Source organism: Leucoraja erinacea, chromosome 11, assembly GCF_028641065.1.
Source record: "Leucoraja erinacea ecotype New England chromosome 11, Leri_hhj_1, whole genome shotgun sequence".
NCBI lineage: Eukaryota > Metazoa > Chordata > Chondrichthyes > Rajiformes > Rajidae > Leucoraja > Leucoraja erinaceus.
Genome location: NC_073387.1, coordinates 43,881,838 through 43,909,506, shown reverse-complemented (window position 1 = coordinate 43,909,506; position 27,669 = coordinate 43,881,838). Strand labels below are relative to the sequence as shown.

Here is a 27,669-nt window from a genome sequence, read left to right as displayed (position 1 = left end):
ATGTCAACAAAATAGAGAGAGTACAGAGGAGATTTACTAGAATGTTGCCTGGGTTTCAGCAACTAAGTTACAGAGAAAGGTTGAACAAGTTAGGGCTTTATTCTTTGGAGCGCAGAAGGTTAAGGGGGGACTTGATAGAGGTCTTTAAAATGATGAGAGAGATAGACAGAGTTGACGTGGATAAGCTTTTCCCACTGAGAATAGGGAAGATTCAAACAAGGGACATGACTTGAGAATTAAGGGACAGAAGTTTAGGGGTAACATGAGGGGGAACTTCTTTACTCAGAGAGTGGTGGCTGTGTGGAATGAGCTTCCAGTGAAGGTGGTGGAGGCAGGTTCGTTTTTATCATTTAAAGATAAATTAGATAGTTATATGGACTGGAAAGGAATGGAGGGTTATGGTCTGAGCGCAGTTATATGGGACTAGGGGAGAATACGTGTTCGGCACGGACTAGAAGGGTCGAGATGGCCTGTTTCCATGCTGTAATTGTTATATGGTTATATGGAAACCGCAGGTAAGCACTTACCATTGTTTCCAGCGTAGCGGGCCTGTTAAAACCCGTTGAAATTGTCATTTTTTGCACTTTAAACAATTAAGGAAATCGGGATAAGTGTGAGAGACATTTAGCCAACTTCAGAATTCCAAAAGTGAGGAGAAATGACGGTAGATAGAAGCGAGAGCTGAAGGGACAACAGCGTAAGTGCTTGGCGAGCATTGGCCGTGTGTTCGCTGCACAAGTAAGGCATTATTTGGTTTTTGTCTTGATTCCTTTGGCATCTAAAAAGTTTCAGAAGTGATAAATCTGGCTGTCAAATTTTAAAATTGCCCATGGTTTTCAAGTGGGGTTTTACATACAAAAATAAAACGCCTCTGAAGCAAAATTTACAGCCAGATTTATCACTTCTGAGATTTTTAAGGAATCAAGCAAAAACACAAATAATGCCTTACTGTTGATGCAGGATGCTCCATAAACTGCGGAGCATCCTGCACAATACAGCTCGTCCCCTCCATGACACACTGGTCAGCAACGGACTGGTTCCACCAAGATGCAGTACAGAACGCCACAGTTGATCCTTCTTCCCTGTGGCTATCAAACTGTATACCTCCTCCCCCTTCTGTCGTGGGGTAGACTGAGACTGACCCCCCCCCCCCCCCCCCACCCCCCCAATCTTTGCACATCCCCAATCCTTTCCACTTGTCACATTAATTTCAAGTTTGATGTATTTTTTGTTTTTACGCCAGTTGGCAGATCAATTTCCCTCCTGCGATAAATAAAGTTCTATTGTATTGTATCGTATCGAAAAGAAAAGAAACATAATTAACCTTTCAGGTCATTCTTCATCAGACCCAACCTGCTGTGTCTATTGAACATTTTTCTGTTTTATTTTTGTATTTCCAGCATCTGCGATTTAAAAAAAAAAAAATTCATTTATTTATCATCTGCTCATAGCAGTTTGACTATTGAGATGTTTTTTGATTCTGGAACGTTGTCACCTGGATGAACAATTTTCTATTAGTTGTAAAGACAGGCTGCAGCTAACGAAACATTAATTGGAGTGCGATGTACAGCAGCAGTGCAGCGAGAGAAGTGTTTACTTCTGAAATTTGCACTACCCACAGCTGATAGCTTAGGGCACTGGAAAGAAACCATCAACAATGTATCCATAGCAACCTCCAAATTATCTGGATTTATAAGTGACCTAACATAACTGTTCTCGTCTCGGCAATCATTGGGGCCCCACATACTCGGAGGGCTCCAATGAGCAGTTAACATTGTCCCATGTTTGACGAATGATTCCCAGAACACACGCTATTCTGATCTGTTTAGAAACAGTTGGACAGGTACATGGATAGGACAGTTTTGGAGGGATACTAGACCAAGTGCAGACCCGTTGGGTCTGTTCCCCCAACCCAATGTGTGGGGGGGGGGGGGGGCAGGGGCACTGGGCGTCACACACATTAATAACCACCCCCCCCCACACACACTAACTACCCCCCCCGCACACACGGTAACTACCCCCCTTGTTAATATATTAATATTATTAATTTGCTCCTTTTACCCCATAATAGCCCTATATACTGACGCATAGCCCCCAACTCGCAGGCGGGTCTAGAGAGGGAGGGGAGGGTAGAGAGTGAGGGCAGAGAGAGAAGGGGGGGAGAGGGAGGGGAGGGTGGAATGAGGGGGGGGGGGGGGGGGGGGAGGGGGGGGGGCGGGCGCGCGGGGGAGGGAAAGGGGCGGGGGGAGGGGGGGGGGGGGGAGAGAGGGAGGGGAGGGAGGGAGGGGGGGGAGGGTGGGAACAGAGGCCTAAGGATAGGGGGGGGGGAGAGAGAGAGAGGTGGGGGAGAGAGAGGTAGAGGGCGGACCTGAACTCGGTGAGCATGCGGGTTGGACGGGGCCTGCGATCAACGGAGGAATTTCAGGTTTCCCAGAGGGAGTAATGCCCCGCGCGACATTAACTGCTGCCGCCATGTTCAAGCCAGTGACCGGCTGTGACCTCCGGTGACCTCCCGATCTGCAGAGCATTTTGAGAATGGGGGAGGTGGGGGGTGGAGTGTTTGATTTTATTAAAAAATGGGTACATAAAAAGAAAAAATGTTTTGAGGAGTGCAAAATCGGATGTAAAATGAATGAGCTAGCGACATGGAAAAAATGACGGAGTTTAATGACGGAGTTTAATGACGGAGTGCTGGCGTTGCATGAAATCAAAGGCCGAATGTGGCACCCACAAGACAGCCAGGCAGAAACACACACACACACACAGCCACAGTGTTTTAAATATAGATAGATGGGCCAAATGCAGGCAGGTGGGACAAGTGTAACTGGGACATGTTGGCTGCTGTGGGTAAGTTGGGCTGACAAGCCTGTTTCCACGCTGTATGACTTTATGATCTCTTTCTCTCTGAAGAGATTACCAGGAAAATCGAGGAAAAGAATTCAAAGCTGCCTTGAAAAATGCGACATCCGTTCCGACTGTTGGGTCCCTAACCATGACTGCTTAAAGTGGAGAAGAATTTGGGATAGTATTGGGAATCACAAGTTAATGCATCAGCATAAAGTTTTTGGTAAATGAAAACAGGAATGCATCATCTTTCCACCCAGCATCCTATATGTGGAAGAGGTTGCAATTCCTACATTAGCTTCATCAGCCATCGCCATCACCACCAGCACAAAAACAGAGTTAAAACCAGTCATTCTTAATTTTGATCTAGGGAGACTGCTGAAGACAAAGAAATGGGAAAAACGGAACAGGATGTGGATTCACTGGTGTATTTGTAGCAGGCATGAAAGGAACCAAGAGAAAAATTCAGATGGTAGATTTATGGATAGATGGGTGAGACCAAAGGATTGGCGAAGCTCAAGGGGAGGTTTGCTTTGGTTTCATTTGACAAGAAAGTTAACATTGTAATATAAAACAGAAGAAAGTATCTCTCCTTTACTTACTGTAAATCTTTAAATGTTCTCTTAATTCTCACACATTTTGAAATGGTTGGCCTAAAAAATCCACAAGAATCAATTTCCTTGTTTAATACCTTTTCCATAGAATCACTTGGCTCTTCCATCCTTATGTATATAACTATGTAATTGAATGGGTTCTGCCTAACATTCTTATCAATACAGCTATTTTTAACATCTATTTAAGAAACATTCTGCAGCATATCAATAAAGAATGGTGCTATTTGGATTGGGTGAGTAGTTAACCAGAAAGTACTTTATTTAGTACCAATTTTGACAAAAGGGTGTTCAATGTTGATACTGCAGACTCAACATATTTGACAGTCTTTGGTAATAAAAACCTCCACAGATAAATTTCTCAAAGTGTTTGACTTTTTTTTCCAAATATTGAACCTGAAATTAAAATTTAAAGCTGAAAGTTGTTGAATGACTTTTGATGTGAATGACTAGTGATTGAAGGCAGAGCACAAATATTCACGATGCCACATAGGCCAGATAATTAACTTGCATAATTGTAAGGCCTAAAGCCTTATTTTACTTTGTATTTTTTTTCATAAATTTTTTCAAATCCAAATAAATCAAGGAATTTGTTCCTCCATTTCTTCAGGTATCATGGACATTACTCTGCCCATTGTGCCAGTGAATTAGTTTGTTTAATCTTACTTTACTGTTTCTTTCCTAATCCTATTACTTTGAGTGTTGATTGCCTCAGGTACTCAAACCGCATGCAAGAAGTGGCAGTTTCTTCAACACAATATCTCTGTGATCATATTTGCTGAACCATGGGGAAAAGAGAGACTCATCTATTCGTATTTGTAGTTCATTATATTATTAATAGAAGAACATTTAATGCAAAATGAGTGCATTCCTTTTAGAATTGGTTGAAATGAGCAGGGATGGATATTTTGGTTATAACTTAGCAACCATTAGCAGGCAAAACAAATGAAATTCTCATATGCACAGTGTTCAATTTTTTGCAAGGTTCTCATTCAAGCAAATCTTATAAGATCCTTTCCATAAAACCTTTTCAGTACGAAGTGAAAATTTGTGCAGTAGAATTATAATCTGGAGACACAACAAACTGCAGATGCTAGAATCTTAAGCAAAACACAAAACTGACTGCTAACTGTGAGGCATATATAAGGGTTAAACAGACTGTGTCAATTAAAATTGAGTTTCCAGCTAACCATGCTTTTCAGTTAAATTAACAGACCACCTGTCAAACAAGCAGTCTTGCTTAGAAAAGCAATTAGATGCTTGGGCTAATATAGAAGAACCAGTGTATTATGAGGCCACCTGCTCGGTCACTGAGATAAACCTTTACATTCTCAGAGACAAGCTTGATACCCGTTGCAACAAATATCTCTTGTTTTTGACACTAAGAAAGATAGCTAGTTTTAAAACATAATTGTTAGTTCTTAGATTAGGGTAGAACTTCAGGCTTTTGGGTATAAAATGCATGTTACATATGTGTGCAGAGAACTTCACCTTGGACCGGGATCAGAATGGTGCCGGAATCCTCAAGTTCCCCCAGCCAGCCATCGCAAGTAGGAGGCCCCAATGGACAGAAAGCAGTTAAACTAGTTGTTAATTTTGGGTGAACTTCACCTTCAGGGAGAGGGACAGTGTTTGTGTAGGAAGGAACTGCAGATGCTGGTTTACACCAAAGAATGACAACAAATGCTGGAGTAACTCAGCTGGTCAGGCAGATTTTGAACTTGCTTTAAAAATTAACACATCCATAATTTCCTTCCCAAATAACGTCCGTCACTCATTTCTGTGCTTAGAAGCACAAAAACAAATCCAACTCTGATTTCTTCTGTAGACAAGGAACTGCAGCTGCTGTATTATAAATAAAGACACAAAGTGCTGGAGAAACTCAGTAGGTCAGGCAGTCTCTCTGGAGAACATGGATAGGTGATGTTTCTGGTTGGAACACTTCTTCAGACATGATTCACAGAGGGGGAGCACTGAGAAAGAGTCTCATAGAACTCATATCCACAGAGAGGCAGGAGTGAGAGGGTCTCACAGAACTCCCCTCACACTATGTCAGAAGAAGGGTCCAGACCAAAAATGTCACCTATCCATGTTCTCTAGAAATGCTGCCTAACCCGCTGAGCTGCTCCAGCACTTAGGGTCGTTTTCAAATTAATACGTTTCACAACAATATGTAAAGCCAAATGATTCTGCTGTGGTTGAGGTGTAAACTTCATTTTCACTAGTATCTTACTGCAGGATTATCTCAGGTGGATCATTTAAATTTTGAGGTGGAACTAAAACTGACAGGAAAGTGTTACCATTGGTCTAGGCTGACATTGACTAATATGACTAAGCAAAAGTTGGACTTTGGACAGTGATTACATGCCATTCACACATTAGACAACTCTCCTCTTGCAATTAAGTATTTGTATATTTTCCAGATTAACTTTTGAGAATAGATTTCAAAATGTCAAGCCAGGGTTGAAAATTGTGGTTGTTTGGGACTCAGCAAAAGAAAATTGCAGGAATGTGAAAGTTGGTCTTTACTTCTATCATGGTAAATACTCCAGAAAACATAACTTTGACTATTGAAATTTCCAAATATTATTTATTTTAATTTCAAGGATGTCCACAGGTATGTCAAAAGACATAGGAATAGAATTAGGCCATTCAGCCCATCTAGTCTACTCTACCATCGGCGATCTATTTTTCTCGTTCAACCCCAGTAATTAGGAGCAATGATGGTTTTATTGTAGAGTCTATCTTTCACCACTGGATCCATTAAAATTGCAATTCATACAGCATAGAGAATGGACATATATCTAGATGGAAACATATTAATTTAAATTATTTGGAAAATTAATAAATGATTGTCTGTGGAGTAAATGGAAACACCAAAGGAAAGCAAAACAATTAATAAACAGTAGCTTTCAGCTCCCTAAGAATAAAAACATGTAAATGTTGACCCTTCAAGCTTTGATTGCTGCAGAATATTCTACATGTCAGCACAAACACAATAGCCAAAGGGCTAGTTGCTGTGCTATGTTGTGTGTCCAAACAGCCTTAACTTTGACCTGTGAGAAGAAAAATTGTGTTAAATTCGAGAAAGAGATACAAGTTCTCTATCATAGCACAGGGCAAGCATTAATGGCCAGGACCTTTTGCAGTAATTGGAACCTAGTTTATGCCACATCATTTGAATGCAATTACCAGACCACAGACCATGTGTAATTGAACACAACTTGCAAATTTTTTTTGCTGTGGGAGCAGGTGCTCATTGAGCGCGACTTAGAGGTCATTCAGGTTCCCAAAACTAAACTCATCTTCCCAGACATGGGCTTTGGGAGATTAGAATTACTTTTTTTACAAAAAGATACTTAAAAATAAGATGTTATTGATAGATGACCATAAGAATGATAAAAAGCATTTAAATTATGTAAAATGTAATTTGTATCACTTCAATGCAATTAACATTTTGTCAGGCTGTTATTCATAGACTACAGCTCAGCATTTAATACCATCATCCCCTCCAAGCTGGTTACCAAGCTCTCAGATCTGGGTCTCTGCGCATCCCTCTGCAATTGGATCCTCGACTTCCTCATCCACAGACCAGTCTGTCCGTATCGGTGGAAATGTGTCATCGTCGATAACAATCAGTACGGGAGCACCTCAAGGCAGCATGCTCAGCCCCCTGCTGTACTTACTCTATACTCATGACTGAGTAGCCGGACACAGTGCGAACTCCATCATCAAACCCCCTGTAGTTTGCATACCGGGCAAATTGATCAGTGGATGGCACAGTCAACCTCGGCCTGCACTTCATCCTCCAGCATCTAGACCACCAAGGGGACCTATGCAAGGATTTTGTTTGTGGATTTTAGCTCTGCATTCAACACCATTGTGCCAGAGCTGCTACACTCTAAACTCTCCCAGTTGACTGTGCCTGAACTGCTCTGTCAGTGGATCGCCAACTTCCCGATAGACAGGAAGCAGCATGTGAGGCTGGGAAAGTGCATCTTCGACCCGCTGACCCTCAGCATAAGAACACCGCAAGGCTGCATACTCTCCCCTCTCCTTTACTTTCTCTACACCAACGACTGCACCTCCACAAACTCCTCTGTCAAGCTTCTCAAGTTTGCAGGTGACACAACCCTGATTGGACTGATCCAGGATGGGGAGGAATCTGCCTAGACAGGAAGTGACACAGCTGGCATCCTGGTGCCATCGCCACTACCTGGAGCTCTTAAGACAGTAGAATCGATTGTAGACTTTAGGAGAGCTCCCCCTCCCCTCCCCATCACCAACACAACAGACACATCTGTTGGAACCATCATCTCCAGGGACCTTAAATGGAAGGCCATCATCGACTCCACAGTCAAAAAGGCCCAACAGAGGATGTACTTCCTGCGGCAGGTGAGAACACACAATCTGCCACAGGCAATGATGGTCCAGTTTTATACTGCCATCATAGAGTCTGTCCTCACCTTCTTCATCCTGGTCTGGTTTGGCTCTGGTACGACAAGCATGACAACCGGAGGCTGCAGCGCATCATTCGATCAGCCAAGAAGATAGTTGGCTGCAACCTTCCCCCCCCCATCAACAAACTGTACACTGCAAGGGCCAGGAAGTGAGCAGGTAAGATCTCAGACCCCTTTCACCCTGGCCACAAACTCTTGGAAGCACTTCCCTCCACAAAGCCGCTACATAAAAAGTTTAGTTTTTTTCCACGAGCACTGGCTCTACTCAACAGCCAAAAGTCTATAGCCTCCTTTTGCTCTGGTATTTTATTTAATTCTTCACATGTTTAAATTATGTTTTATTTTAAATTATCTACTCTATATCATGTTGGTACTCGTGAGCAAAGCACCAAGGCAAATTATTTGTATGTATATGTACTTGGCTAATAACATTTATTCAATTCAATTCAACGTGCCAAACTCACTGCTATCCAAAACAGAGTGGTGAAGAGAAAAAAAGAGAAAACATTGGTCAATGGTGCTGAAAATGTTCACTTTTCTTCTGCGGTTTGTTAACCTGTATATTTATTAAATGCTGCAATGAAAACAAATTGCTGGAACATTCAGCAGCTCACGCTATATCTTTGGATAGGTCAATTTCACCTTGCTAGAGAGATGCTGACTGATCAGCGGAGTGATTTCAGCATTTTCTGATTTCATAAACCAAAGTCCTCAAGTGTATTTGAACCCCCTGAAATGGAAGATTAAACCCTAAGGTCCTACTGATGGTAATCTAGGCATAGAGTTTCTTAATTGCTGTGCAAGATCTAACAAAAAGAAACATTATTGAACATGTTGTTTTGCAAATTCCTCTTTTCACTCTGTATTCTACAACTGAACTTCTCTCTGAAACCAATATTACGCAATGGGTTACTACCCATAGAAAGAATATAGAACAGTTTCGATATGGAATTTAGATTTTTGGCTGGACTTTAAAAAAAATTCCCAACTCCAGGCTTTTCCTTCCTTCTCACTTCAAAATGTCACAGGATCAAACTCAAGATGCCTCTTAGGAGCTATTAGTACAGCTGGAAACCCCAGCAGTTTTAATCGTTCTTGAGCAAATCTACACTTCATGCACATCAAATATCTGAAGGGTCTCGATCCGAAACGTTACCCATTCCTTCTCTCCAGAGATGCTGTCTGTCCTGCTGAGTTGCTCCAGCTTTGTGTCTATTGTTTGTGTAAATAAATCTAAGTACTTGATTTAGAGCCTAAAGAAAAGGATGTTAATATCTCTGTGCCGAGTAGATTGGTCTCTGTTTGCTCAACTTCCAAGCTGCATGTTCCAAAGATAGATGTGTTTTTTTTTTAAAGCAGGAGCCAACCCTACAATGCAGCTTTCACATAGTAGGAGAAATGTCGAGATGACATGGTGGAATTTAGAGGAAGATGGCAAATGTTAGACAACAGAGGGCCAGAAGGCAAGGTGATGATTGGGGGTGAGAGGGAATGAGGGGATACGATCTTTGTTCAGTGGTGTTGCGTCTGCATTTAAGTGTCAGCTTCTCTTATGCACTTTGCTGTACCTTAGCTGCCATTAACGACTCCGTTATTGCACGTATTTGGCACTGTCAACCAAAGATTAATTATTTCCCCAATGTTTTGCATTGATTTTGCCCTCTGCAATATGCAGATATGGAGAGAGCTATGCTTAACTTGCAAAAGATGATCATTGTGTTGAAGCATAAATTCACTTTATTCAAAAATTTGTGATTGAACAGCTGTCTTTAATGTGGAATATTAGTTCCGATGATGAATAGTAAAACAGTACAATGTTATTCCTTACCTAGTAAATAGTTTCACAGGAAATCAATGTTAATCTTACATAAACAGAAATCAAAATGCAAATATTCAGTATCAAATTGAATTAATTGCAATTAATAACATTTAAAAACATCTGCATAAATTAAATTGCTCTTTAATTGGAGAGGCCATCAATGGACATTGCATCACACCAATAACTTGCCATTCAGTTACTTAATTAAGCCAATGTCATTATATAACCAAAAATAAATTTCAAACAGGCACCTTTTGGGATTAAAACAAAGTTATTATTCGAGCTTTGATTTGAAGGTCTAGAGGAGGGAGAATCTTGATGTAGGGTTTTCAATGTAGTCGAGAAATTTTAGGTCAACATATCCCAAAGGCAACAACAGCAGAGGGCAGTCCAGCATGCCGTCAAACATGTATCTCCAGTATCATTCCTTCTGCGATCTTCTACAACGTAAACTGCAATGAGAAATAGTTTGGCATGTGAAAGTAGGCCAAAAGAATCTTATCACTTTCTTGCCCAATACAATGGATGTAGAATAATGTTCCTCTTGCAATAATAGAGGAGACCAAATGCTGCAAAATGTGAGTTTAAAATAGTTTGTTTCAAATTATGCATAAAATTAAAGGAATGCAAGTCAAAAAGCCTTTTCAAGGAATAGAAATCATGGTATTAAACTTATTTAAATTGAGAGAAAATGTTGATCAGGATGTAAAGTTCTATTTCTTTTCACAAGAATATCAGAATTAACCAATAAACATTGAACAGATTGGGACCCTCAAAAGAGAATTAAAGTTATGAATATCAATAGAATACATCAATAGATGTAATTAGTAATAAATCCAGCAAAAAAATAGCATACCTTGTTCAGAATGTAATATAGTACAGAAGACATGAAATTAATTATATAAGGGAGAGAAAAAAACTGTTGAGATATGTAGTAAATTTTGTGGAAGGAAGTTCAGACCATGGAATACTGGGACAAATGAGCTGTTGTTACAAGTTCTATGTGACTCTCATGCTTATACTAATTTCTAGACTATCCCATGTTTCAATTCTCAATTTTGGTGATGAAATGTGAACCATTTCATTTGTTTTCCACATTTAAGAGCACAATTGAACAATATTGCAAAGGACCATTCCTAATCATTATCGAGTAAGACTCCCAAGGACGCAAAACCGAATTAATCGCACAATTTAAGGATAAAAATACATCTGATAAAAAATCCAACAGAAATGTCTCCATTGGAATGAAACAGGATCCAAGGGACATTTATTGTCATACACCAATTGGTGCAGTGAAATTTGAGTTGTCAAGCAGCACATTAATAAGATAAATACAACATTATAGAATTTAACATAAAACATCCCCCAAAGCGGTATCAACGTTTCCCACTGTGAGGGAAGGCAATAAAGTTCAGTCCTTTTCCTCATGTTCACCCGTGGTTGGGGCCTATTGAGGCTTCCGCAGTCGCCACAACAGCGGCCCGATGTTTCAGCCCCCCTCGCCGGGATGGTGAAACTCCGACATCAGAACGGAAGAACACTCTCAGCGGCATGGAGTTTCCAAATTGGCCGCATCCTACCAGAGACCGTGGCTTCCGAAGTCTACAGGCCGAGCTGGATCGGAGCTCCAACACTGGCGATCCTCGGCGAAAGATCCAAGGGCTCCGTGATGTGAGAGTCAGCACCGCCCGTGGCTGGAAACGCTGCAGACCACAGCTCCACGGTGTTAAAGTCGGCAGGTCCTCCAGAGCACTACACGGTGATCACGGTAAGGCATCGCCCGCTCAGCGATGGAATTCAGTTCTGCACCGCCGCTGAAGCTCTGGCCGGTCTCCGGCAGGAAAAGCCGCGCCAATCCAGACGGTAGGCCGCGAGGAGGGGGCGAAGATGTCGCTCGGAGAAAAAACGCATCCCGACCAGGTAGTGACTGAGAAAAATAGTTTCCTCCTTCCCCCCCTCCCATAAAAAGACTAAAAGACCTCCAAAAACAAACTTTGACAGATTAAAAATAACAAAAAGGATGAAAGGACAGACATCTGCTGGCGAGGCTGCCACACTTGATGGCGCCACCATTCGATTCATCTAAAGTATGTACACCAGAAGACATGAGATTTCATGATCATGACAAATCTGTCAATTTCGAACCTTTCTGGAATTTTGCTTCAGTTTTTGTTAAATGAATAAAGATATAGACAGAAATCACTGAAAGAGTAGAGTACTTGATAGACACAACAGTTTAGACATGAGATAGTGCATAAACAAGTCCTTTGGTCCATTGAATCCGCGCCAATCCATTGTGCAACCAGCACTATCATACACACTTTTACCAAATTTTACTAAAGCCAATTAACTTACAAACCTATCTATCTTTGGAGTGTGGGAGGAAACCAGAACACCCAGAGAAAACTCACGTGGTCACAGGGAGAATGTATAAACTTCATACGGACAGCACCCGTAGTCAGGATTTAACCCGGGTCTATGGCACATTAGGCAGCAACTCTACCGCTGTGCCCCGTGCCATTTCATAGCACAGGGCACAGCGGTAGAGTTGCTGCCTTGTGCCATAGATCCGAGTTAAATCCTGACTACGGGTGCTGTCTGTATGAACACAGTAGTATGTACACAGGCAAAAAAATTAGAATAGTTTAAGGTTTTGCATTGTGCCTTGGAACCATCAGGAGGCGCCAGCAATGGCTGCCTCGCCAATATTCTGTCTGTCCCATCCTTCTTTGTTGTTTGTATGTGTTAAATGCATGTTTTTAGTTTTCTTTAACTTGTTTTATGTGGAGGGTGGGGAGTAGGGAAAAAACTTTTTCTAATCTCTTACCTCAATGGAGATGCAATTTATTTCCATATCGTATCCCCGTCTGCACTGTGCCCTAACATCGAGGAGTTGGCGGACTTTGCTGGAGACCGACTTCGAGATCTCCACCGCGGGAGCCTGCGGACTTAACATCACGGAGCTTGCGATCCCAGTCGGGGATCGACTTGAGCTCCACCATGGGAGCCTGCGGACTTTATCATGGAGTCTTCAGGAGCTCCAAACCGCAGGAGCTTTGACCGCCCCGATGAGGGGGCTTCGATCGCCCCGACTGCGGAAGGTTTGACTGCCCCGACCACGGGAGAATAAAGAGGAAGAAGATTTTATTGCCTTCCACCACAGTGAAGAAGGTGGGGTATTGCTGTGGTGGATGTTTATGTTAACATTTATGTAGTTGTGTGTCTTGTTTTTTTAGTATGGCTGTATGGTAATTCGAATTTGGCTGTACCTTAATTGGTATATGTGACATAAACTGACCTTGAAAACTTGAACTTAATATCAGCTAGGGTCTAATCAGGGTGAGAATACCCTCCCATGTAAGTATATTGAAGAACAGGCACATTCACATACTGAGGACAGTCACCGACCCAAAAAATTAAAGATGTAGGAAGAAACTGCAGATGCTGGTTTAAACTGAAGATAGACACAAAAAGCTGGAGTAATTCAGCGGCACAGGCAGCATCTCTGGAGAGAAGGAATGGGTGACGTTTCAGGTCGAGCCCCTTCTTCAACATTGTCGTTTTTCTTTCCACTGATGCTGCTCGACTGGCTGAGTTCTTCCAGCATTTGTGCTTTGGTTTTACATTCTGATAATTTGACTATTATTTACTGGTGATAAGCAAGGATCAACTATTTATCTTATAGGTGTATATGGAATCTTACTTCTTATAATTTGGATTCCACGATGACATTCGCAGACTCATTGTTTGGACCATTGTAAACAATATGATTTCCTGTAAAGTTGCATCTGGTAAGTTGCTCATCACAGTATTACTGCAAACCTGGATCACTCCTTTACCTTTACAACTGTCCCTATCCACCTAATCTTCAAATTTTCTCTTTCCTATATTTTTATTTTAGATGAGATGTGCTGAAATGGCAAATGAATAACCAGATGTTTCTTCAAACTTAATAAGGATGGAGAGTTGCAGAAAAAGTGGACTCCCATTTCATTATTTCCTTCATATTTACACATCATGCTTGTGCAACATGCTGCAATATGAATGCAATTCCTGTAAAACATGTATAATGAAATCTTAAACACACACAGAATAATTGCACTCCTATCAGCTGAGATATCGCAGTGGCTCAGTTTCACTACTCCATCGTCAGTTTATACTACCATGAATTTCTCACGCTCCAGCCTTCAGCTTCTCACAATCATTAACTCATGACAATATAAATGTAAGTGCATACAACATGTAGAATGTGTGACTTTGAATATTAAGGAACAAAATACCTCTGAAACAATGAACTGATTGTTTCGCAAGCTTACTCCATGCATGTTGGTTTTAATTCAGCAATGCAATAGAATATTTACTTTAAGAATAATATTTCCACATGTACACACTCATCCAGACTTTAGTGTATGGACAAAGTCAAAATATGCAGATGGTAAAATAAAAGTGGTAAATTGTAAAGAAGTTGATTTGTGGAAAAGTGGAAAATGTAATAACATTTTACAAGGAATTAGAGGACATATTCCTGTAACAGTAAGCCTTCACTATGAAGTTCAGATATACACATTTTTTAAGATTCTATTACCCACATTTTATATTGACTGGCAAGACCACATTCCCCATCTTTGTAGCTGCCAAATCAAATATTTCACAGGGAGTTGAATTGCTGACAGAACTGCCGAGTACGAACACAATCTCATTGTACCAAATGGCTTCCTTCAAAGTGTTACGAAAGGAGATCCTCTCAACCTTTCCCCACCTCTCCTGTGTGGTTGTGCCACTCATGCTGGTATGGTCTGCTTGACCTAGTTACTCTACCCATCCATTCTTCCATCAGTCGTCAGAACCAAAAGTAAAGTAACTTAGATTGTCTGAAATACTTCTGTTGTACTCATTTTTGTGTATCTGGCAATCATCAAGCCCCTTGTGCTTGCACTCTGAGCTGCAAGGTTGAGCAACAGCTTCTGCAAAGTGTTATCCCACAAAACGGTCGGCCTAGGAGACAGCAATGACACCAACTTCTACTCGAGCTACAAAACTCAGAATAAGCCACTCTAGTTAACAACCCTTATGTAGCTTTGGCTGCCCTGGTCACGGCCTTGCCATTTAGCATAGTTACATTCCAAGCCTTGTCATACTATTTATTCAATCAACTCAATCAAAAAAAGAAAATCCCCTCTTCCTTAAACTGGGCCTCTCTCACTGAGATCCCTCCTCCAATAAAAAGGACACCACTTAGAGGGCCCTAGTTATTAGTCATTAGGGATTGTCATTAGAAGAGATGTGGATGCAAGTGTGTGAGCGAAACCACATTTTATTATGTTTCTTTGTACTCATCAGATGCAAGGCATAAGAGGGAGCAGTTCATAAAACCACTGAATCCTGCTCAACAAGTCAACATCATGAAGACCAATCCTTACCCAGTTCATTCCCACCTCCATCTCAATTCTCTTAAAGAAAAAAAAAATCAATCTCATCTGAGCTGATAGGTCAAAGGGTGAAAATTCTCACCTTAGTGCTTCGTCCAAGGAGGATAAACCACACTAAACAATTCAAGTCAAGTCAAGTTTATTTGTCACATACACATACGAGATGTGCAGTGAAATGAAAGTGGCAATGCTCGCGGACTTTTGTGCAAAAGACAAACAACAAAACAACCAAACAAATTATAAACACAATCATAACACACATATTCTTTTACATAATAAATAATAGAAGGAAAAACGTTCTACTGAGTTAGTCCCTGGTGAGATAGGCGTTTACAGTCCGAATTGCCTCTGGGAAGAAACTCCTTCTCAACCTCTCCGTTCTCACCGCATGGCAACGGAGGCGTTTGCCTGACCGTAGCAGCTGGAACAGTCCGTTGCAGGGGTGGAAGGGGTCTCCCATGATTTTATTTGCTCTGGAGTTGCACCTCCTGTTGTATAGTTCCTGCAGGGGGGGGCGAGTGAAGTTCCCATAGTGCGTTAGGCCGAACGCACTACTCTCTGCAGAGCCTTCTTGTCCTTGGCAGAGCAATTCCCAAACCAGACGGTAATGTTCCTGGACAAGATGCTTTCCACCGCCGCTGCGTTGAAGCACTGGAGGATCCTCGGAGACACTCTGAATTTCCTCAATTGCCTGAGGTGGTAAAGGCGCTGCCTTGCCTTACTCACGAGTGCTGAGGCGTGTGATGCCCATGTCATATCCTCGGAGATGTGGACTCCCAGATATTTAAAACAGTTCACCCTATCCACAGGATCCCCATTTATCCTCAATGGAGTGTACGTCCTCGGATGATGTGCCCTCCCAAAGTCCATGATCAGCTCCTTCGTTTTTTTGATGTTCAAGAGGAGGCTGTTATCCTGGCACCAGAGTGCTAGATCAGCCACCTCCTCCCCGGGCCTTCTCATCGTTGTCTGAGATCAGGCCCACCACCACAGTGTCATCAGCAAACTTAATTATTGAATTGGAGCTGAAACTAGCCACACAGTCATATGTGTACAGGGAGTACAATAGGGGGCTGAGGACGCAATTCTTTGCCTCGTATGACAATTACAGTTATTTGAATACATGGGGCATTCATTGGAAGATAAATGAATTAATAGAACATAGAGACAGATGGATTCCTGTGAACACCACTACAGAGATATGGTTGCAGAGTGACCTTGCTTGGGAATTTAATATTTTACTTTTAAAAAAATGGGCAGAATGGTGAAGGGAGATGAGTAGCCCTGATATGGATAACATAAAGACAATAGAGAGAAATGATCACAGTGTGAAAACTCAAGTAAAAGAATGCTGGAAAGAGTGCAGAGAAATTTACAAGGATGTTACCAAGACTTGCGAGGCTGTTATAGGGAAGGCAGAAGGCTAGGACTATATTCCTTGGAATGCCAGAGGATGAGGAATCTTATAGAGGTGTATAAGATGAGGGGAATAGATATGGTGAATGCACAGTCAGAGCTCAGAATAGGATAATCAAGAACCAAAGGACAAAAGTTTAAGTTTAGAGGGGAATAATGTTACAGGGACCTGAAAGGCAACTTTTTCCACACAGAGGTTGGTGGGTATTTGGAATGAGTGCCATGGGTGGTAGTTGAGGCAAGTATTATAACACAATTTTAAAGATATTTGGACAGGTACATGGATAGGAAAGGATTAGAGATATGTGCTAAACGTAGGCAGGTGAGACTGCCTGTAAATGGAGCATCTTAGTCGGCATTTGGCAAATAGCTTCGAAGGTCCCGTTTACATGCTGTATGACTATGAATCAGCTTGCAGGAAATATGATACCAATAGGAATTATCTATACATTTCCAAACAGTCATGATAATGTAGGGCAGAGCATCAAGCAGAAAATTACAAAGCACATGTAACAAGGAAATACAGTAAATGTGGGGGATTTTAAGCTGCATATTGACTGACAAATCAAAACAGCAGTAAGGTGGAAACAATGAATCATGGAGTGCCTAAGATATTGCTTTCCAGGGTGATATTTTTGGAACCAAGGAAGGAATTGATAATCGAGAATAGGTTAATAATAATCTAGTAGCCTTTGGAGCTCTTAAGGAAGCGTCGTTATAAGAAAATGAATTATGGTGTGAGGCACAAGTCAGTTATGGTAGATTGTGAAACTATTAAAAAGAATGTCACAAAATAATTTGTCCAGAGTCTTTAAATGTCAATGGCATTTACAGAAACAGAACAATGACATTTTTACTTTCAACAGCATAATAGTTCTTTAAACACAGTACCCAATAGATAGCATAATAAACAAACAAAAATGTTCAATAGAATAGAAAACCCCACAACAAAACAAAAACTCAACTAGTGCAGCCAAGACAGTTCGGACTTCAAGGTTTAATTGATGTTTGCTGTGCTCAAAAGTCTGATAGTTGTTGGGAAGAAACTGTTCCTGAACCTGGAGGTCACGGTATTCAGGCTCTTATCCCTTCATCCCGATGGTAGTAGTGAAAGGAGAGTGTGGCTAAGGTATTGTGGGTCCTTAATAATGCTGACTGCCTTTCTGAAGAAGTGCCTTCTATAGATTCCTTGCATGGTGGGGAGGTTATGAACATGATGGACAGGACAGTGGCCACTGTAATCTCCATTGTTCATGGGCTTTCAGGTTGCTGAATCAAGTTGTGATGCAACCAGTCAATATGTTCTCTGCCGTGCACCTGTAGAATTGAATTTCAAGAGTGTATTCATTGACATACCAAATCGCCTCAATTTTCTAAGAAAGTAGAGGAATTGATGGTTATCTGTTTGATTGCATTAATGTACTGGGTCCAAGACAGTTCTTCAGAGATATCTTTGCCAGAAACTTGAAGTTGTTAACTCTCGCCACCACGGATCTATTGATGAAGACAGGTTTGTGAATCCCTGGCCTTCCACATCTCAAGTCAACATTCAGCTCCTTGGTCTTCCTGATGTTGAGAGCAAGGTTGTTGCTCTGGAACCATTCAATCAGACGATTTATCACCCTCCTATAGTTCGACTCATTATTACCTGTAATTCGTCCAACAATGATGGTGTCGTCGGTGAATTTAAAGATGGGTTGGAACTGTGACCTGCTACAGTCATGGATATAGAGCGAGTCGAGCAGGGGACTGAGCACACAACTCCTGTGCTAATGGTTATATTAGCACAGGAGCTAATATAACCATTAGCTAATGATTGCAGGGTGGCACAGCAGTAGAGGTGCTGTTTTGCAGCACCAGAGACCTGGGCTCGATCCTGACTACGGATGCTTGCCTGTACGGAGTTTGCAATGTTCTTTCCGTGACATGCGTGGGTCTCCAGGAACTCCGGTTTCCTCCCACACTCCAAAGACGTACAGGTTTGTAGGTTAATTGGTTTGGTATAATAGTAAATTGTCCCCAGTGTGTGTAGGAAAGTGTAATGTGCTAGGATCGCTGGTCGGCGTGGGCTAGGTGGGCCGAAGGGCCTGTTTCTGTTCTGTATCTCTAAACTAAGCTAAACTAAACTGATTGTATCCTGTTGTTAAGGAAGCAGAGGATCCAATTGCAAAAGGGTGCGCAGAGAGCCAGTTCCCAGAAGTTGGTAACAAGTTGGAGGGGATGATGGTGTTGAACACCGAGCTGCAAGCAATGAACAACAGGCTGATGTATTTGTTTTTTTACATATATATATCCCAAAAATTCATGAATAAGGAATTGGCAGAAAAATATTTTGTGTCTTTCTTAGACTTTAGGGATACAGCATAGAAACAGGTCCTTCGAGCCACTGAGTCCGCGCCGACCAGTGATCACCACGTACTAGCAATATTCTACACACTAGGGACAATTTATAATTGGCCAAGCCAATTAACCTACAAACCAGTCTGTCTTTGGAGTGTGGGAGGAAACCAGAGCACTTGGAGAAAACTCACACGATCACAGGGATAACGAACAAACTTTGAACAGGCAGCGCCCCTAATCAAGATTGAACGCAGGTCTCTGGCGCTGTAAGGCTGTAGCTCTATTGCTGTGCTGTTGTGCCGCCCAATGACGACTTCTTCATGAAGTCAATACAGAAAACCTCTCTGAAATACCAGGGAACAATAAATCTAGAGTGAAGAAGGTGGTGAAAGTAGTTAGCATTTGGGAGGAAAAGTGCTGTAGAAATTAATGGGACTCTAAAAAGTGATAGTCCAAAGATTCGAAAACGAGGTGGCTATAGAAGCATATCTTCCAAATATTTATGCTCCATCTAAATGTATCTCCAGCACATGTGGAGGAAAGAAATACAGGCAAGTGCAGATCTATTAGCATGGCATTAGTAGTATGGAAAATGCTGGAATTATGCTATTATGATTCTTTAAGAGGGTGGCAAGGAAAGAAAATGATTAAAGGATTAAGCAGAGGAAGCAAGAATTTATAAAATGTAAATGGTGTTTGACAAAACTATGCAAGTGTTTTTGAACTTGTAACTAGCTGAATAGATAAGATACAAGTGGATGTGATTATAGGATCAATGCAGTACAAATACAGTCCCCTTAAGTCTGCTTTGCTTCTTACCTGTCTATAATATTCCCATTTAACAGCATTTGGATTGTACTCTTGGTATATTTGAATTTTCAGAAGGTTACGTTAAATAAAAGAGTTATTCAACAAAATTAGAACATGTGATTGGCATGTAATATACTGACAGATAATGAGAATTGTTTAACAGACAGAAACAAAGCAAATAGAAATAAACATGTTATTTTCAGTTTGTGAGGTTATGACAATAATTGATACTGGGACAATAGTTCATAATGAGCAATGATTTCGATGAGAAAAGCAAGTGTAATTCATCCACATTTGATGATGATACCTAGCTGGTGTCTGTGTTGGCTGGATGTGGAGGATTGAAACAGGAAGAAAAGGAGCAAGGGCATGAAAGATGGAATATAAAATGTGGAAGCTGACCAAATTTTTCACCCATTAATTTTGGTTGAGAAGATCACCTTCTTAAAGATTGAAAAGTGCTAGCAGACAAAAATGCCGGAGAAACTCAGCGGGTGCGGCAGCATCTATGGAGCGAAGAAAATAGGCAACGTTTTGGGCCAAAACCCTTCTTCAGACTGATGCAGGGTGAGGGGGCGGGAAAAAGAAAGGAAGACGAGGAGCCAGAGGGTAGAGGGAGAGCTGAGAAGGGGAGGTGACAGCAAGGGCTACCGGAAATTGGAGAAGTCAAAGTTCAAGCCACTGGGGTGCAGACTGCCCAAGCGGAATACGAGGTGCTGCTCCTTCAATTTCCGGTGGTGCTCACTCTGGCCATGGAGGAGGCCCAGGACAGAAAAGTCAGATTTGGAATGGGAGCGCGAGTTGAACTGCTGAGCCACAGGGAGATCAGGTTGGTTAATGCGGACCGAGCTGAGGTGTTCTGCGAAACGATCGCCAAGCCTACGCTTGGTCTCACCAATGTAGATCAGCCGACATCTAGAGCAGCAGATGCAACAGATGAGGTTGGAGGAGGTGCAGGTGAACCTCGGTCACACCTAGAACGACTGCTTGGGTCCTTGAATGGAGTTGAGGGGGGAGGTAAAGCGACACGTATAACATCTCCTGCGGTTGCAAGGGAAAGTGCCCAGGGTGGTGCGGGTGGGAAGGGAAGAATTGACCAGGGAGTTATAGAGGGAGCGGTCTTTGCGGAAAGCAGACAGGGAGAAATGGGAAGATGTGGCGAGTGGTGGGGTCATGTTGGAGGTAGCGAAAATGATGGAGGACTATTTGTTGTACGTGACAGATAGTGGGGTGGAAGGTGAGGACTAGTGGGACTCCGTCCTTGTTCCGAATGGGGGGGGGAAATGGGGAGAGAGAGCAGTGTTGTGGGGTATTGAAGAGACCCTGGTGAGAGCCTCATCTATGGTAGGGGAGGGGAACCCCCGTTACCTGAAGAATGAGGACATTTCCAATACCCTGGTGTGGAACACCAGGGCATCCTGGGAGCAGATGTGGCATAGACGGAATTGGCAGTGGGGGGGGGGGGAATGGAGTCCTTACAGGAAGCAGGGGGTCGAAGTGTTGTCTAGATAGCCATGGGAGTCGGTGGGTTTATAGTGGATGTCAGTCAAAAGTCTATCACCTGCGATGGAGATAGTGAGGTCAAGAAATGGTAGGGAAGTGTCGGAAATGGCCCAGGTGTAATTGAGTGCCGACTGGAAGTTAGTGGCGAAGTTGATGAAGTTAGTGAGTTGTGTGTGGGTGCAGGAAGTAGCACCAATGCAATCATCGATGTAGCGGAGGTAGAGGTCAGGGATGGTACGTCTCGAACAAGGATTGTTCGATGTACCCTACAAAGAGCCAGGCATAGCTGGGGCCCATGCGCGTGCCCATTGCTACGCCTTGTGTTTGGAGGAAATGGGAGGAGTCAAAAGAAAAGTGCTGATGTTCAAAGAAACCTTGTTGCCTTTTGACATTTCCCAAAGTCCATGAGTAGGTACAGAGGCATCAGGAAGATTGATTTTGTAAAAAGGTTGTCCTATGAGGAAAGATTAAGCAAACTGTATCAATACTCGAGTTGAGAAGAAAAGGCACACTCACTGAAATATTCAAATTCGTATGGTGCTTGAGTGGATAGATGCAGGAAAGATGTTTCCCTTCCCAGGAGGGTCGAAAACCAGAAGTCACCTTCTCAAAATACAGGGCTTTGGCTATTATGGAGGCTTGGTTGCTATGCATATTAAAACAGGAGCAACTTGACAATTAAGGGAAATAATGTTGATGTTGGAGACTGGTGCCGAAGTAGTTAGATCATGAACATGCACAGTAAGTATGAAGGGTTGAATGGCCTACTCCTTTCCTTTTTCTAATTTTCTTAACAGCAAATTTCAAATATTAAAAAAGCCTACTGCTTTCACTGTTCACCTTTCTTATCTTTACTCAAGAGCTTTGCAAAAATTGTGCTAGTCCTTATCTTTTGAGCTATGTTTCTGGGGTGGGAGATTGCAACCTTCACGTGGTCCACCCTGTTTCGACAAATGCAATCAACCCAGCATGCACAATCAAATAGAACAAGTTGTCCGACAACTTTAGGCTGTGCACGCCATACGCAAGAAGAAGAAGAAGAGCTATGTTTCTGTTATCAGCCACTCGTAAACTGCATCGTCCAGCTACTATTTGTGACTTCAACACATCACTCTTTTCATTGCATTTATTTTACACAAACACATTCTAAATGTGGCATTTTCATTCTGATTCTCAATATTTTCATTGCATTTATTTTACACAAACACATTCTAAATGTGGTATTTTCATTCTGATTCTCAATCTGCTACAATGCCAAAACCATAAATTGTTTTCTACTGCACATCCCGTGTGAATTTAAACATTCTCTAAATAATCCCAATGAAGACACGTGTCACAGTTCTTGAATACCAGACCATTTTGAAAAGGTTCATCATGCCCCAAGAATTGTATGTACACAATAATTTACCTTATCTTCCCATTTCTACCCTCACTTCGGCATTTTACATTGTAATCCTAAGATAACAATAATGTCTCAGCTTTTTACTTCATCCCTACCTCCTGAAAGTCTGATCGTAGGACCTCAACTCTTGACTTTATTGTAAGAAAGGTTGTCTCCCACCTCAAATATAGAATCACCTAGGACTACCTCTGCCATCCAGCTCTTTGTAGTCATTTGTCCCATGGTGCCATATTCTAGGACTGCACATCTTCAAAACATTGAAACCACATAAACTGGTACTCAACATGCGAGTGTAAGAGGGTGACACACCCTCAAATTTCCCCCCCTTTGGGGTAGCTGCTCACTTACTATCGTGAACTCACTTTTCATTCATGTTTGGCATGGACTTGTTTTCCATCATGAGGGATTTATTCAGATATCTGTTCATTATTTTACAAATATATACATAATTTCCCAATGCATTTTTAAGCCTGATTCTCAGACACAAGGGAATCAATCAGGCTTGCCTGCCTAATTTAAAAATAAATCTGTAACAATAACACTGTTAAATGCCTTCTCTGTTAAGCTCAGGCACAAAATACAGCTTCTTTAGTAACATTATTTAAGGACTCATGTTTACCTGAGTTAAATTATATTCTGCAAAATAAAAACAAGGATGGAGGTTGGGAAAAGAAAACTGGATAAACCACATTTTCACAGGAGCTTAAAATGTTTGCAAAAAAATTCCAGATTATGTTCATTAGGCTGTAGTATTTATAGAGAAAATATCACAGAAACAACAGCAGCAGCCTCAAAAATAACTATCAACAAACACACAAGTTGGCTGGCTATCCAATCATAAGATGTTGGCATATTGTGGGTTTGAGTCCTACACCATTCATTTGCTCAAATATCTAGACCAAAAAATCCACAGGGCATCATTTCAAAGAAGGCTGAACAGCATCATTTCAAAGAAGGCTGGAGTGTTCTGATTGATATTTATTCCTCCAATCTGAATAAAATATACTATATGACCATTTTATTTGCTGTTTATAGGAACTTGCAAACTAACTGTCAAGCTTTCCACAATATTATAGCTAATGGAGTAGTTTTTGTGCAAAGCATAATGAGGATCCAAATCTCAAAAGAAAAACACCATGCTAGACTGTAAAGTCTATTTATTGCAATCACATTATTAACTTACAGCCTACAAATCTGTCAGTGGCAACATGCAATACACATTTGCTACATTGGTTTATGAACAGTTAAATATTTCACAACAGCCAATTTCACAATTATGCTGTGTCGAGATTATTTTCATGGGTCAGTTCCAGGCAGTATTACCTGCATTATCTTTTCTTTCGTAAAAAGAATGGGTCAATTTTAGATCCATGCTCTCTTCAAACTTATGGTTATAAGACCACTCTAGACCATTTCTAGCCTTCCTGCTTTCCTATTCAGTTAAAGGGGACAATCAGGGATGGACATTAATGTCAGCCGATACAACAACAACCAAAAATCTAATAAATAAAAACCTGTCTTCCCACAACCCTTACCCAAACTCTCCATGATGCAAGATTTGTTTGACAATAGTTCTGTGCAATAACTTGGGGTGATTTATGGCATTAATAGAACCAGATAAAATGCAAGTCATTGTTGTACTTTCATTTGGAAAATCACGTGACAATTGTGATCTTGTGTAAGTGATTAAAAAAAGCCAATTAGTAATTGGTTGAGGGCTAAAAATGTACAATTCAAACAGAATCCTGTTTCAGAACATTTAATTCAAAGTAACCGTTTTCACAAAAGCAAGTTAAACCAGCAATTCAAATGAAAATTGTCAAAAAACAATTATTAATAATCAACAAACCAGATATCTTGCCATTTAGCTTTATATATTGAAGGTATTGCAAAACTAAACATTTCTGAGACTCATAATAATTAAATTTATATCTGCTTAAAATAAAAAGGAATTTAAACAGCATTTTAAGCACCATCCACAATCTACATATACTTTTCCACAAAATAAACGTTGACATTTGGTTTGACATAGGAAGTTTAATCTCAAATAATCACTTTTGAATTATTGATTTATCCAAAACAACATTCATCAATCATACCTGTATTTTTTGGGACATCTGTATAAACCATTCCTGGTTGAGGTGGTGCATTCTGCCAGCCATACTGTGGATATCCTTGATATGCAGGCTGTGCTCCTGGAGGTGGTGGATAGCTAGGGTAAGCAACATTAGGATCGGGACCATATTGTTGTGGATAAGCTGGATATGGACCTGCTGGGCCTGGCCCAGGGTAAGGTGGTGGGTGTTCAGTCATGTAGGATACTAAATTGAAGTACTTCTGTGGGTTGAAATCAAACAAATTATTCAACAATTTTGTACTTGTAAAGATCAATTTTCACGTGATTAGCTTGTGGCAACAATTATAGTTAATAAATTAAATATTGAGATTTTAACCTACTTTAGTAATCCGGGTGTCAAAACTCTGATGGAAGGGTGAGAAGTTCACCTTAAATCTGTTGTTGCCACTAATTCTTCCTGACCTTCAAAATCTTTACAGTATGTTGTGTTCTTGATTAATATTTCCTGCACCTGTCCTCAGAAATGCGTTGGCTAATTCTCTCATTGTTTTCCATTTAGGTCTTGCCTTGTTTAGGGCTACTAACAGGTATCCAGGTTCAGATTACGGCGCCGTTTTACATACTCCTTACTAGAGGCCTTCGACAAATATGGGAGTGTCTGATAACACTGGCGCAAAAAAGTTAGACTGCTAAATCAATCGAAGTAACGTTAGGAAAGGATTTATTATTAACAAAGCGAGTTGATAAGCAATTGAACCATTTTATTTAGTGGGGTGGGGTGGGGGTAAGGTAAAGGAGAGACACAGAGAGAGGAAGTAGTACGCATGCAAGGATCACCAAGATATAAAATAAATTCTACCAATATGTAAGATAAAGCAGTTAATTTATGGGACTATTGAGGTACTTAATAGAAGCGTAACTATTACATTAGTTCAAAGTCAGAAAACAATTTCTACAAGGGCAGTACAGAGGTGCTGAGACTGCGGAAATTGTTTAAAGCATTTGAGATGGAAAACCAATAAAAGTTTTATCTACATTTTCTTAATTGAGTCTAAAGACTATATATATTAAATAAACAACTCGGTCGTGTAATGGATGCCAATCTTATGAATCTCACACTGAGAAAGGCTAAAGAGACAATGAGCTTTAATGATAGAATATTATTTTTTCCTCTCCTATTCCTCCAACCCCATCCATAAAACGCGATTACTAAAAACAGTTAGGTTGAATATAGTATATATTTTCGGACGATGTAGGCCACATACGGATCTTGCACTACTGTCAAACAGTTTAAAAAAAAACATTCTTCAAGTCACTGATCGTTGCAAAAACATATAATTCACAACCGCAATGTCTCAGAAAACAAGACAAGTACATTTACGTCATCGTGGGAATGAACAAACAAACTGAAAGGATAATCAATAAGATAAAAATCAATAGGTTAATCAACGCGTACAGAATGCAAGTTACTGAGTTACTGGCTAGCAATTGAGCCGAAAAATCAGAAACAAGGGGGGAAAGGTTGTTTTAAGCATCCCAAATACATATAGAACGAATAAATTACATTCTCCTGTAGAAACAGCTTGCATTTTCTAAATGAAAAAGCAATTACTGTTGAAACATCGACCACCGAGTTTTTTTTAGGATTATAGTAATAATCCCCTTCCCCCCCGACACTGTCAGCCCAGCCTGGCCTCACCTGCGTGCTTTGTCTCCTCTCCACCTGCACTCCGCTGCTCGCTCACCCAGTCACTGCTGCCCGCTGACGTAATGCGGCAAGCCTGAGCCACGTGACAAACCCCCCCCCGCCCTCCCCCGCTGCCGGGCGGAGCGCGCATCCGCGGCTGTGTGAGAAGTTCGGGGAGGGAGGGGGAGGGAGGGAGGAGGCGGCGGGGGCGGGTGGTCGTTGATCTCGCGACTGACGCAGCTGCTATTTAAAAACGAGGCCGTCAACGCCCCCGGGAAACGTCCGCGCGTCCGAACCGAAGATTGCTGCTCCTCTTCCAGTATCTTTGGTCCAAACCGTTGCAGCCGCTCGAGCGGCGGACGAGGAAGAGGAAAAAAAGCCGCCTCCCTCTCCTCTGTCTGAGGAAGGGTCTCGACTCGAAACGTCACCCATTCCTTCTCTCTAAAGATGCTACCTGACCCACTGAGTAACTCCTGCGTTTTTGTATCTACGCTGTTCCTTCCCACACAAGAAAAAGCCGTGACGGAGAAGTCGACCTCTGGCAAAGGATTGCGCAATGTTGACTCTCCCAAATTGTTTGTACGGTACTTGGGACATCTCTGCAGTTAAAAGTGCAGATGGAAAACGTTGCAAATCCTCCCCACGCACACAAATAGACATTTATTTCGAAGGGGCTCCCCTTAATCGACATTCATGCTGAGAGTCAGAAGGAGCGCTGTGCTGCTTCCCATGCTGCTAACGCTGGCAGCAGGTGCCTGTTTTTTCTCTCAAAAGCTGCAGTGCAGAATAAGTTATTTAAATCCGGCATAGGTGCTACCTTCTTGCTGATGATGACTCAGAAGTAAGGGGTTTCCAGAGGAAACACTGCCTCAACTAGCTATTGTGTTACTAGTTATCATATTTACACTTCCTTGTGAAGTGTTGTAAGTATGGTTTCTGGTAAAACATGCATCGCACTATGACTGAGCAAAAGTTGTTGCTTAACATCAGAAAATTCCCCCAAATGGCGTAAATCAAATAAAAGATATAATTCATATTTACCTAATTTATTGTTGGTACTGAAGCAGTGAAAGCTCAGAAGTAATCTAACAATTTAACTCAATAACAATATTCCATAAGTAGATTCCTATAAGAATTAATACATGTTCCTAAAAATCAAGTTTGGCCCAACTCATCCATGCCGACCAGGATGCTCTTCTAAATCATTCCCATTTGGTCACTATTGACTATATCCCTCTAAATCTGAGATGCATTCACATATTTTACCAGAC

At 41.4% G+C, this 27,669-nt stretch overlaps 1 protein-coding gene across 1 annotated transcript; it reads right to left on the bottom strand.

The window, feature by feature from the left end:
• Positions 1–9,629: 9,629 nt before the first annotated feature.
• On the bottom strand, positions 9,630–24,971 carry LOC129701726 (cysteine-rich and transmembrane domain-containing protein 1-like). Its single transcript, XM_055643105.1, has 2 exons — positions 24,734–24,971; positions 9,630–10,186 (listed from the first exon to the last, which is right to left on the bottom strand). Exons 1-2 carry the CDS (start codon positions 24,945–24,947, stop codon positions 10,083–10,085), a joined length of 318 nt encoding a protein of 105 aa, XP_055499080.1. The 5' UTR covers positions 24,948–24,971; the 3' UTR covers positions 9,630–10,082.
• Between the last annotated feature and the right edge of the window lie 2,698 nt (positions 24,972–27,669).

What these genes read in the sequence shown, in the direction of transcription:
- LOC129701726 (XM_055643105.1), bottom strand. Translation starts at nt 24,947, where the DNA reads ATGACTGAACACCCACCACCTTACCCTGGGCCAGGCCCAGCAGGTCCA. An exon ending in AGATGTCCCAAAAAATACAG is followed by an intron (nt 10,187 to 24,733) that starts GTATGATTGATG and finishes TTCTCATTGCAG; the next exon opens with TTTACGTTGTAGAAGATCGC.